Source organism: Plecotus auritus (genome assembly GCF_963455305.1).
Source record: "Plecotus auritus genome assembly, chromosome: 2".
Lineage (NCBI taxonomy): Eukaryota > Metazoa > Chordata > Mammalia > Chiroptera > Vespertilionidae > Plecotus > Plecotus auritus.
Genome location: NC_137771.1, coordinates 178974798 through 178989066, shown reverse-complemented (window position 1 = coordinate 178989066; position 14269 = coordinate 178974798). Strand labels below are relative to the sequence as shown.

At 36.9% G+C, this 14269-nt stretch overlaps 1 protein-coding gene across 1 annotated transcript in view; it reads left to right on the top strand.

Annotated features, from left to right (window-relative positions):
* Positions 1–316: 316 nt before the first annotated feature.
* IL1RAP (interleukin 1 receptor accessory protein) overlaps positions 317–14269 on the top strand; it is a gene marked incomplete at its 5' end in the record, with an annotated part of 99192 nt that continues 85239 nt past the window's right edge. Inside the window, one exon of the mRNA XM_080654696.1 lies at positions 317–420. Within this exon, the coding sequence (XP_080510822.1) occupies positions 317–420 (104 nt within the window). The remainder of the gene's footprint in view (positions 421–14269) is intronic.

The window sequence follows — 14269 nt, the reverse complement described above, 5'->3', positions numbered from 1 at the left end:
TAATTTTGAGGGTTTAATTTGCATTTTCCTTATGGCTAATGACTTGAACATCTTTTCATGTGTCAGTTTTACTTCTGAATAGAGTAACTCTCCCTGTACCCAAGGGGGATATGTTCCAAGAAGCCCAGTGCATGCCTGAAATCATGGATAGTACCAAAACCTAAATATAATATATATTTTTTTCTCTGTAGGATACATACATTTTCACTTAAAGGAAGCACTTTACGGCTTCTTTACTTTATAGCATCACTACTCCTGTGCTTGGGCCTGTTACTAAGTAAAATATGGGTTACTTGAAAACAAGCACTGCGATACCATGACAGTGTATCTGATCACCAAGATGGGGCTACTAAGTGACCAACAGGCAGGATACGCAGGGCAAAGGGAAGATTCACATCAAGGCCAGGATGGAGTGGGACAGTGAGAGATTTCCTTAAGTTACTCGGAATGGTGTACTATTTGAAATTATGAATTGTTTATTTCTGGAATTTTTCATTTAATATTTTTGGACCGCAGTTGAGTGTCAGTAACTGAAACCATAGAATGTGAAATCACAGATAAGGGGGATCAGCTGTATCCTATTAGGTAAAGTATCTCTTTAAGATTTTTTTTTAATTGATTAAGGTATTACATATGTGTCCGTATCCCCCCATTGCCTCCCCACTCCCCCATAGCTAAGATTTTTGACATTTTAAAATTGGGTTGTGTTTAGTGTGAGTCCTACAACTTCATTCTTCTTTTTCAAAATGGTTTTTAATATTTAAGGCATTTCGCTTTCCATATAAATTCATAATTGGCTTGACTTTATCTGTAAGCAAAATCTTGTTAGGATATTTTGTTGGAATTTCATTAAATCTGTCGATTAATTTTGGGGGGAAATTGACATATTTTCTATGTGGAGACTTTCAATTCATGAATATTCTATGTCTATTGTATTATTCTTTGTTACTACTGTAACAAATTAACAGAACTTAGTGTCTTAAAACAACTCTTTTTATATTATAATTTCTGTTGGTCAGAAATCAGGTACAGTGTGACTTATCTGGTTTTTGTTTAGGGTTTTACAAGGCTAAAGTCAAAGTGTCAGCAAGGCTGGGATCCTTTCTGGACTCTCTGGGGAAGAATGCACTTCCAGAGTTGTTGGCAGAATTCTATTTACTGTGGTTGTGGGACTGAAGTTTCCTACTGACTGTCAGCTCTGTAAGGCCACCTGCATTCCTTGACATGTTGCTACATCTGTCTTTAAATCTCAAAGGCCTTTTTGAGTTCTTTTCTTGATTTGCTTTTCTCTGCTTTGTCCTTCTGCTGCATCACTCTGACTTTAATCAGAGAAAGTTATTTGCATTTAAGGGCTCATGTGATAGATTGGGCTCACTTGAATAATCCAGTATAACCTTCCTGCGTTAAGATTCATAACTTTAATTATATTTATAACATCCCTTTGGCTAAGTAAAATAGGATAATAGATTCAGGGATCTAGGGCATGGGGCCATTCTGCCAACCACATAATTCCCTTTAGTTAGGTCTTCTTTGATTTCTTTTATCAATGTTTTATAAATGTCAGCATACAGATCTTGTACAGGTTTGGTTAGATTTTAAGCTAAATATTTCATTTTTGTTTTATTTATTATAACCATCCTTATTAAAAATGGTTTCTGTTTTTCATTGCCAGTATATACTAATATGTTTAACTTTTGTGTGTTGACTACATATTCTGTGACTTTACTTATTCATTTCTATTTTTAATAGGTTCGTTAAGATTTTTTTATGTTGAAAATTATGTCATCTGTGAATAGTCTTATTGGACTGATTAAGACTTTGGGAATGAAGTACAAAGAATGAACATCTTTGCCTTGCTCCTGATCTTAGTGGAAAAGCATTCAGTCTTTCAACATATGGTGCAATGTTAGCTGTAGGTTTTTTGTAGATGCTCTTTATTAGTTTCAGGAAGTTCCCTTCTATTTTTAGTTTACTGAGAGGTTTTCTTTCTATGATGAATGATGTGGAATTTTGTGAAATGCTCTTCCTGCCTCAATTGATATGATCATGAGGTTTTTCTTTCTTAGATTTTTTCAAATACTGAAACTAGCCTCGCATTCTGGAATAAACTCTGCTTGGTTATGGGATATCTATAGATTTCTCTTCTATGTGCTGTCTGTGGCAGGTTTTAGAATCAGAGTAATGTCTCATAAAGTGAATTGGGTACTGTCTTGTCGTCTATTATCTGGAAGAGATTATGTATAATTGATGTTATTTATTTTTTAAATGTTTGATTGAATGTTTCAGTGAAATCATCTGAAGCTTGGGAATTTATTTTTTCTCTGTAGGATACATACATTTTCACTTAAAGGAAGCACTTTACGGCTTCTTTACTTTATAGCATCACTACTCCTGTGCTTGGGCCTGTTACTAAGTAAAATATGGGTTACTTGAAAACAAGCACTGCGATACCATGACAGTGTATCTGATCACAAGATGGGGCTACTAAGTGACCAACAGGCAGGATACGCAGGGCAAAGGGAAGATTCGTATCACGGGCAGGATGCAGTGGGACAGAAACATTTTCACAGATGTTTCAGTGAAATCATCTGAAGCTTGGGAATTTATTTTTTGGAAGGTTACTAACTGCAAATTCAATTTCTTTTAATAATAGGATCAATGAAAGGATCTATTTTATTTTGAATGAGCTTGGGTAGTTTGTGGTTTTTAAGATGTTTGTCCATTTTATCTAAGTTGTGGAATTTATGTTCCTAAGGATTTGAACATTGCCTTATTACCATTTTAGTGCCTATGTAACCAGTAGTGTGATGTATCTTCTTTCATTCTTGAAATGAGGGATATGTGCTTTATTTTTGTTCTTGGTTCACCTAGCTAGAGGTTTAGCAATTGTATTGCTTTTTTCAAAGTACCACCTTCTGGTTTTATTATTTTTTTCTGTCTTAAAATTTTGGGTCTCTACTCTTTATTATTTCCTTCATTTTGATTGGTTGGTTTATTTTTCTCTTCTCTTTCCAAGTTCTTAAGATGCGAGATTAGATTATAGGCTTGAAGTCTTCTTTTTTAATGGAGGCCTGTAGTGCTATGGATTATCCTATACACAGTTCTTCAACTGCATCCTACTTATTTTGATATGCTGTTTCTTTTGCTTTTGTTCAGTTCAAAATATTTTCTAATTTCCTTGTTTGATCCATGGATTATTTAAAGTTATATTTCTTAATTTTGAAGTGTTTTGGAGATTACCCTGTTATTTTTCTTTTACTGATTTCTTATTTAATTATGTAGAGAGAAGATTGACTTTAATTCTTTTAAATGTGTTAAGGTATGCTTTCTGGTGCATGGTGAGACTCATATGTACTTGAAAATAATGTGCCATTCCTTAATTTTTAGAGTCCTCAAATAGTTGCTCCACGTATTCTTCCTAAGTTTACAGCTTCAATTCACTGAGAACGACAGGGTGGAATTTGCTTGCTTCGTTTGACCCAGAATGAGAGCCTTTCATGTCATTTTGCTGAAACTTTTTCATTGATAAATACTAGATTCTGAAATATTCTGCATAAGGATCTTTCTATGGGTAAAAATACCTAGAAACCAGATAAAAGATCGATGATGAAAATAACTCTGATTTTTAAGTAAATGGTATCTCCTTTTCTGTAAAATGGAATAATTAATAATCTGTCCTATGTCCTTCAAAGACTTATTTGTCATAGCTGTGCAAGAGCTGCTCATACTTTATCAGTAAGTTAGAGAAGGGAAAAGGAAGGATCTGGGTGGGATCAGGACTCGAGCAAGAGATATGAATGCAGGGCTGACCTGACACAGGGATGACCTTCAGGTTTGTGCCTTGATATTAGTGGCCACATTTTCAGTAGGCAGGTCATAGCAAAGGGCATCTGTTGATCAGGAATGAAGCAGATGATAGCAGCTTCATTGTTATAAGAGGCTTATCCAGGTGCAGGCTCCTGGAAAAGTGCTGAAAAACACCAGGTTGAAGGTTCAAGCCCCAACCAGGTTCATGGGCTTCAAAGAGTAGCCATGATCTGAATATGGAGCTATATGTGGAATCAGGAAACTGAGGGAGAAATCAGTCCTGTGGACTATTGGAATGCTGATGTGCAGAACTAAGGCTGAGCAAATGGTCAGTTAGAAAAATTACCATCCTTGGGGAAGCAAAACTAATTTTAGCCTGTTACCCACTGCTCAGTGAGATAATCCAGGGCTAACTCAGAGATGAGACCCTGGTGCTTAGTGAGCCTAGAGCAGTGGTCGGCAAACTCATTAGTCAACAGAGCCAAATGTCAACAGTACAACGATTGAAATTTTTTTTGAGAGCTAAATTTTTTAAACTTAAACTTCTTCTAACGCCACTTCTTCAAAATAGACTTGCCAGGCCATGGTATTTTGTGGAAGAGCCATACTCAAAGGGCCAAAGAGCCGCATGTGGCTTGCGAGCCACAGTTTGCTGACCACGGGCCTAGAGAATGCAGAAAATAGAAAGCTTCATATGCAGGAGTTGATGTTAAAGTTCTGAGCGCATGTTAGCGATCATTATTAACATTGTTGTTGATAACATAGACCTAAGTACATATTTGAAACTTCTCGTTAGGTGATATAGGCATCCAACTTGATATACCAGGAAACAATGGCATTGACTATAAGAGAAGTACCAATACCTCAGAGAGGAAGTATAAAAATGATCATATAGTAAATAAAATGGATAATTCAAGAGAGGCTGACTGTAAATTTATTATATAAAAGTTTCCATCATCTGAAGCAAGGGTAGAGTCTGTTAAACTCTATCACAGTTATCTAAAGCTAGACTGTAATTCAGACCATGAGATACCATGTGCCATTAGGCAGGTTTCTTTTCTTTCTGACCGTTTCACCATCTCTGCAAATACCCAGTACCTCCTCCCCGCAAGAAACAAGAACCAAAGTGTATTTACTCAGTGGGTCAAGGCTGCAGTTTTGATCTCTGGTCAGGGCATGTATAAGAAGCAACCAATGAACGCATAAATAAGTGAAAGAACAAAACTCTCTCTCTCTCTCCCTCCCTCCCTCAAAATCAATAAATACTCACTATTTTTTTAAGAAAAGTATATTGCTAGTCACAATAATAAAATCCTGAGGCAGAATGCAAGATGATGTTAAATGAACCTGCCTTCTTAGAGAGGTCGCAGACCAGCCAACCTCCTCCCACTAACCTCGGTACCTTTAGTCTGTCAAAAACAGCCGACACAATCACATTTTCTTTTCAGTCTGCTTTATTCTAATTCATCACAGGGCCAGACTGACCCTGGACTTGTCTTTGCACACAAGTTATCTTTTGATTAGCTTTACCTTGGTGACCTGACTCCTTGCTGCCTCTGGCATAATCCAGTTACTCATGAGAATATCAATTAAGGTCCTCAATCACCCTAATTAGAATGTCTTCTAAGTGTTGCTTTAGGAATAGTATTAGGGCTGAAAGTACTGTGCCCTGAATCTGAAATGAAATATCTAGTTGCTCTCCACTGACAAGGATTAATGCAGAATTATTAATTAATTTAATTAATGACTTGGATGAGGACCTAGGTGGCATGCTGATCAAGTTTATAGATGACACAAAGCTAGGAAGATAACAATTACTGGGATGACAGACTAGGGAGCCAAAATGATTTCCAGACAGAATTTAGTGGCAATCCATCTAATACGTGCCTGGAAGAATGATCTCTATTAGGCAGAACTGGATGTTAATATCACTCCTCTAATCAGAATCCTTCAATGATTCCCCTATTTGCTGTCAAAATTAAATCCCAAGTTCTTAACCTGATTCACAAGTCCTTGTTATATTGTAATCCTAACTCTTCCTGCTTTCCAACAAAATCTTCTATATAGTACTTTCCCTAATATCCTGTGCTTGAGCCAAACTGAATTATTTATAGACTATTTCCTATTTATGGTCCATTTTTCCCTATCTTTGAGCATTATTCTTTATTGAGCTTCCTTTCCACAGACTTTCATTCTGCCTCACTTTTAAACTTCCAAACCAGTTCTTGCTAGTTTAAAAGCTACCTCTTACATTTAGTCTTCTTTGATTGCCTTAGCTAGAGTCATCTCTGTCTTTTGCTAATCCTCAATTATACTTATCTGTTCCTCTCTGACTGTTTTTCACTGTTATTCTGTACCACAGTTATTTTGTATACACATTTTAAGGCTTGCTAAACTCTGCCTGGTGCTAGAAGGTCTGCCTGATAAATCTTTACATATCCTATAGAGCCTCTGCAGGTGTTGCTCATAGCTGATGACATTGAAGTGGTTTGCATGTGGTTTATTTCTTCTACAGGGAAGAAGTGTCCTTAGTGGCCCCTACAGTTATATCAAAGAGACCTATAAGCAGAAAGTCTTCAGTATATGTTTTATTGAACAAATGAATGATGGAGAGAAGAGTTCCCTAAGGTAACAGTATATGAATAGGAAGGGAATGGTGGTGATAAGGAAGAGACATTTAATCTTTGAAATAAAACAGTTATTTAAGATATAATCAACTCATTTGATTTGTGTATGGCCATCCTAAAGGAGGAAGCACAGTATGAACCAGAGATTTCTGATGATGTGTGGTTAAGAGAGGTGATAGGAGCTGGAAACTTGCCTTGCCTTTTAAAGTGACTACACACTGTGTGGATTGCTTGGACAGTATCAATTTACACCTATTGTTTTAATATAATACTCTTAAAAGTGTCCTATTTAAATGCTGTTATATGGACACCCTATTAATCAACTAACTCTTTGACCTTTCAAGACTGGTGGGTCTCTGTGGTTGTAAAGCTTATGGCATAGGACATAATGTTTGAGATAATAATAGTCTTATAGTTAGCCAGATATGGGTATAAAACTCATCTCTTTCACTTACTAGAAATACGATATGGACACATATTCACGACCTCTGGTAAGCACCCTTACATATGACTGTTGTGTTCAAAAGTGAAAAGGGAGATCTATAGTATGAAATTTTTCAGTAATGTAAACATTTCAGTATTTATAATTCTAGAAAGGCTTTACCAGGGGCCAAATATGTCTAGGGTATTAAGGAAAGAAATATTTCACAGAGTTGTTAAATCCCTAGGCCTTCTGCATTAAAGATCACACAACCAAAAGTAAGGACATGGTTCTTGCTGGTTGAATATTTCAGTTGGTTACCAATAGAGAGGCTCAAGACCATAGAAACTGGATTCAAGACTTATCATTTGTTTTTTTCCAGTGAGAAGAGGAAAGCAGCCACAACAGGGCATGTGGTTTATATATTTCCTTTTACTATAAATTCATAGTGTGGTGGACTGCTGACCAAGTCAGATTTCAGGATTTCTAGATTTCCTATTCATCACAAAGAAGGAAAATTGCCTGGATTATAAAATACGTCCAGTTGGAAATAGACCAAAAGGATGTGAAGAAGGGAAGAAGATCAAACATCTGCTGGAATGTGACTCTAATGAAAAAAATCCAGAGTGTTTTTTTAAATAGGTATTTATAGTTCAGTTTATATATCAGATTAATAAATGGATCTACCTCGTCCACTGCTGGTGGTACAAACGCTATGGAAAGCAGTCTTCCTCAAAAAATTAAGAGTAGAGCTACCATATGACTCAGCAATCCCACTCCTGGGTATATACCTGAAAAACTTGAAATTATGTATTTGCAAAGATATATGCACCCCTACGTTCATTGCAGCATTATTCACCATGGCCAAGACATAGAAACAATTAAAGTGTCCGAGATAGAGAACTGATAAAGAAGATGCGGTACATATACACAATGGAATACTACTCAGCCATGTAGTACAGCATGGATGGACCTTGAGAACATTATGCTAAGTGAAATAAGTCAGTCAGAAAAAGCTAATAACCATTAGATTTCACTCATATGTGGGATATAAGAATGAAACTTATGAACACAAACAGCAATGTAGTGGTTGCCAGAGAGAAGGAGGTGATGGGAGAAAGGGGTCCTAATATAAGGTAAGAGGAGAAAATTTGACTTTGGGTGGTGGGCACACAGTGCAATATACAAAAATCTATGTGTTCATGTTGACCAATGTCACCCCAATCAATTTAATTAATAAATTAATTAAAAAGAAGGAAGGGTTCTAGAGCCAGGCTGCTGGAGTTTGATCATTACTCTACCACTTTCTATCCAAAGGATCTTGGTTATATGATTTAAACTTGTCCCAGTTTCTTTATCTATAACAGAGATTTTAAAAAACCTATCTTATTGGTTGGTTCTGACAATTACATTTGTTAATATTGTAAAATTCTCAGAATAGTTCCTGATCAATAGTCAGTATGCATATACACTAAATATTATTTAAGCACTGAGAGTAACGAGTCCTCTCCCTTACCTTTGTATTTAGATGGACAAGATGGGACTTCTGTGGTGTGTAATGAGCCTCTACTTCTATGGGATCTTGCAAAGTGATGCCTCTGGTAAGTGAATGGCTTTTGACAATCAATTGAAATACAAGTCATGCAAATACAAGTGTATTGTCTCAAGTCTTTATGAAAATGAACTAAGAGAATATAATATTGTTTATTTTCATTGTCTTCTGTGGTAGCACAGCATCATAAATTTGACAGAATCAGAGAATGTTGATGGTAGGAGGAACCATTGACATCTCTAGTCTTCACAGTACACAGTGCAATTAGGTTAGTGATCTGGTATGTAAAAATGTAGGACTTTTTCCATCACCTCCAGATCCAAACCAACTAGAACCCTGCTTCTTTTCCTTATATCAGGTCCTATGGGAAAAGAAATGACAGTGATAGTAGCACTGTTTTCCAAACTTGAGCCAGTGGTGGAGAAGGCCTTGGTGGTAACAGTCAACTGAGACGTTATAAAAACAAATAAATAATGACAGCTTTCTGTCATGCTGCTTCTATATAGGAAAGAAAAACCAGTCAGTCTCAATCTTTCTTTGGGTGTTGCTTCATAAGAAGAGCCAGCCAAAGCCTTTATTGAGTTTGAATTACCAAACTCAATCATCATAGACCTGGATTATATGAAATCAGACTTACAAGGGACTTGAAAGTTTATCTTTTAGGTCTCCTCTCTTCTCTAGAATTACTATTCAGAACTATTTTCTGGTATATCTAACTAGTGGTTATCTAATTATAACTGGTTATATCTTTGGACCGATAAAATTTTAGATTTTAGTACATATAACTGAAATTTGTCTCTATGTCATTTCCATACATTTATTTGGTTCAACTTCTTGATTTAAATAGAAAATACATAATCCAATGGTTTTCTAATTTTAATGCAAGGAACCTAGATATCTTAAATTTAAAAAGCTTTTAATGTATAATTCCCCTAAAAATCTTGGTCATACCTTGAATATCATTGCTTTATTTCCTCTTTTATGTGAAAGGCCTCCACAAATGTTACAACAGTGATCATATAATCATGATCATGCTCTTTAATATATGCATTCAAATGTTCTTCACATGACATGGATTTGAGTCCTCCTACCATCTTGATGATGTTTTCTGGGTGTTTTTTAGTTTTGCTATGACACTTAAAAAGCATTTTATTGGAAACCAACAGCAGCACTAAAGGAGAGGTATAACTAGGACAGAGCACAGCTCAAAGCTGAGAGAAGGAGAGATAACTTCCAATCTCCTTGGCCTCTGGGGTCTTCACAGATGAAAGTGTATATTATTCAGGGCTGATATTCAGGTGGGATACATGACTATATAGCTCTACTGGCTTTTTAGACTGACATGTCCTGCTTTAGTGAGTGCCCCAGTTGATGGTCAGTGCCATGATATCCTGATTTTTAAATATGCTGAATATAACCCCTGATCATAGTTTGTTCTTATTTGATTTAATTCTATGCTTACAGAGGCCTTCCTTAACCATTTTCACTAAAATAGCCCTGCCAATCACTATCTATTCTATCCTGCTTTAGTTTTCTCATAACTCACTGATGTATTAACTCACTCTGTTCTCTCCTCCTCCCTCTCCTTTTCCTACTTCTCTTTTTTCTTTCCCCAATCTCCATCCTAATTTCTTCTTCCCTTCCTTCCTTCCTTCCTTCCTTCCTTCCTTCCTTCCTTCCTTCCTTCTTTCCTTCCTTCCTTCCTTCCTTTTCCCCTTTTCCTTTCTCCTCCTCCTCCTCCTTATTCTTCTTCTTATTCTTCCTTCTTCTTCTCTCCCTCTCTCTAATATATATTCCTTTCACATCTATTTTTAGGCAAATTGGCCAATTTTATAATGGAACTTCTTGTTTGGATTCATACCAGCAATTCATCAATGTGGTTTGATATGCTGCCTCACCTTGAAGGAAAAGAGAGAGGTGACTATATTATTTCTACTGGGAGAACAGTGAAGTCCCAGAAGTTGGTGGGTGCTGGTGCTTCCCTAGTCATCTTGGCAGTGTTGCTTATCTGAATGACCTTTACTATAATTCTTCCAAAGAGCTCCCCCACCCCAAATTCTTTTGGAAAGTGAGCTTTCTACCCAGAAACTGTGACTCATAATTCTGCCGGGGAAGCTGACTTCTCAAATAAGATAAGTCCTCATACCAGATCCATTGGGTCACCATGGGAGCAGGAAACATGTTGTAATCCCCTCAGCCCATCTGGCACATATTCATTTGCTTCCTTATGAAAAGGTATATTGTGTCTGTGTCAGTGATGTACTTCCTAGTTGGAGGAGAAGAACAAAAAGAAAGTGTTGTTGACAAAAATAAAAGAGGAAACTGGCTCTGGACTATGGGGGTGGGGGGATTACCTCACAGGATGGGGGATCAACCAACCTCTTGTGCATCAAGGTGCCACCTCTTATGATGACATATATGTCAGCAGACTTGTTGGTCTTTCATGCGGCTCTTTCTGTGTCAGGTACCCCTCTGAATGGAGCAACAAGATATGTGTGTAACAGAGAAGAGATAGCCTGAAAACCCTAGAGTACTGTAAATGTATATGATATTAGTTAAGAGTTTTATCTTGTTGTTCTGAACCCTTCCATGTAGCTCCTTATCTTTAGGGAAACCTCAAATTTATGAAAATGAATTATAACAACATCAAAACTTGAGTTCCATGCAATGTGTTTCAAGTGCAGTGAGTTGGACTTCAAGTCACACGATTCTGACTTTAGAACATGGTCTTTCTGTGAGCAGTACTGTGTGGGATTTCCTTGTTTGCTCAGGAACATGGGAGCATCATTTTCATCTCAGGTGGTGATAAAAGCCAATAGTCAAAAGTGAGCATTTACTTTCTTTTAAGGAACTAAAGTGTGGATAATTATAATAGTGATAATGTAATTATAATGTGGTAGTTACAGTGACAATAAACTCCATTTGCTAAAAAAAGCACTTTGTGTTTTACATATTCTGTCATTTGACTCTCACACCCAGACCATGGAATAGTCAGGCAATGTTAAGAAATAATGAGTGTTATGAGAAAACTAAAGCAGGATAGGATAGTCAAACTCAATTTTTTAATAAGAAAAAAAGGATCACAGTGGTTAAGTGAATTACCTAAAGTCCCACAGCTAATCTTTAGCATAACTGTGACTTCAACGAGTTCCTCAGTTCCCAAGATGCATGCTATTTTTACTAAATATACTCCTCTTGGACTCCACTAGCATATAAACAGTTTAGGAAGAAGATTAAGATCTGAGGGGTCAAAGGTTTTGTTCACTGTTAAAGAACCACTCAGTCATAGGTTTTGGTGCTTTTTATTTTTATTTTTTTTAAATATATTTTATTGCTTTTTTACAGAGAGGAAGGGAGAGGGATAGAGAGTTAGAAACATCGATGAGAGAGAAACATCGATCAGCTGCCTCCTGCACACCTCCTACTGGGGATGTGCCCGCAACCAAGGTACATGCCCTTTACGGGAATCGAACCTGGGACCCTTTAGTCCGCAGGCCGACGCTCTATCCACTGAGCCAAACCAGCTAGGGTGGTTTTGGTGCTTTTGAGATAAGGAGTATCTCACCCCAGACCTCCTTAATATATTATTATTTTTAATATATTATTTTTAAGGATGAAAATCACTGTAATGCATGCTCAGAACTCAATATTCCCATTTTTGCTTATTACCATATTAAGCATTTTCAATATTAAACTCTAAGAAGTTCTCTTTTGCAAGAATTCCAAAAGCAAACTTTGACTTGTCACACATTTCTCTTTTGGTGCTTCATTGGCAGCATGTTAAAAAGTCAAACTGTAAAAGCTGTCTTCAGAGTAGAAATAAATATTTGGAACTTGTGATTTCAAGTTGGAAAGATAGTGAAAACGGCACCCCAGATAGTATGGCGAATTTAAAAAATATTGCCATATCAAAATTATTTGCTGCATAGACCACCTAAAAATGATAGCGATGCACTTTCTTCTCCAAAAATGATAGCAATGCGTTTTCTTTACACACACACACACACACACACACACACACACACACACACACGCCCCACACACATTTGAACATTAGCTTTTTATTTAAAAGTGAGCAAACAGTTGACTGTGTGCCAGGTGCAGGGCTAGATTTCACACACATTATCACTAATGTCGCAGAAAACACTGTGGAGGTGTGGAGTTGGAAAATCCCACACCCATTTTATAGTTTAGGAAATGAAGAACCAGGGAGGTGGCCTAAGGTAACAGTGCTCATGGGGCACCTGCTAGAGCTGACCTTGAAGGCTGCTGCTACTCAAAGGCAGAGCTCTTCCTTTATACCATATTCCCTTCCTTCAGGACGTTGCTCTGCTAATGCAGGTAAAATCCCGGGTTTCTTTTCTGTTCGGTGTAAGAAATTTGCAGAGGGTAGAAATAATCTTTTGGCTTGAGAGTGAATTACACAATGCAAAATAAACAAATACCTAAAAACACTGTTTCACCAGGAGTCAAGAGACATTGGTTTATGTTCTGACTGTTTCACTTTGTGAGTTTTTAAAGACAGAAAGATGTCTTTTAATCACTCTGTGTCACGGCATCCTTATCTATCAATCAAACCAACCAACCAACCAATAGCAGCAAAGCCCCAACCAATGCTGCCTTCCTGCTTTTGAATTAAAGAGGATAAGGGATGTTATTATACAACATGCACACACAGAGTGTATGCTCTTCCCATTTAAGTGGTTTCTAACGACAAGTGTGTATCTTACACATTTCACCTTATTCTAAAGATCACGTGTTTGATCATTTTATATTAAGGAGTCTAGGGCACATATGGGAAGGTTCTTACTGTAAGCATCTTACAGTAAAGTCTGAAAGAAAGAAGCAAAAATAAACACCCAACAGATTACCCTGAGAGAGCGAAGAAAGTTACTAGTTCTGTAGGAACCTATCGGGGAAGACTTCTCAATCAAACAATTGTTCTTGTCAAGAAAAAAATATATCTGTTATTTGGGAACAGAACTGTGCAGTGCAATGAAGGGATGGTGTGAAGGCAATTTAGAAGCTGGAAAGGTAGGTTGGAACAGATTGTGGATGACAGGAATCCCTTCAGGGAAAGAGAATATTTGTGTTGAATGTATTCTAGGTAGAGTTGGTTAGTTCTTTTTTATTTTTAATTGTGTCTTACTTTTTGTGAGGACATGTAATATCTTCAATACTATGCAATGGTTCTTTCAGCTTTGAATAGGATTCCACTTATTGCCAGGCCCAGTGGCCTCATATTACTTGAATGTGTGTGTTTTTTTTTTTAAATTCCATACTTGGATGTACCTGTGACATTCAGTCTGTCTGGTGCTCATGGCTGGTCATCCTGAACACCCTTCCTTTCTATGCAATTTAGTCCAAACATTTGAGGAATGTTTGAAGAATACAGTTTCATTTTTTTTTTCTTAGACCTAAATAAAGGTCATCAGAAATATAACATACGCTGTGTATTTTAAATGCTGCGTCTTGGGAGCAGATATCTTCCCTCTTTCCTTTTTGAGCTGCATTTGTATTTTGAAACTTACTGATGTTTATTTTTAAGTTACTTATACTTCCTGAGGGTCAGTATTCTGGAGCCTGATAGAAAAGAGATCTGTGCACCACAGTTTATTGGCCTGATGCTGACTTTGCAAGTATAAATGCTTCAGAACAGCTTTTTCTTCCACAGTGATAGTCCTTTGTTTAGAAACATGACCCATCCCTTACATGGCTGTTAAGAGAAACCAGTATTTTTATAGGTAATAAATGGTTGTATGTGATTAGAGGTGGCAATGTCTGATTTATAGGAATTTATTCTGCCCTTTAAATCACCTTTGTCTCTGCATCCCCACCCCAACCCCCCACAGAACATTTGTC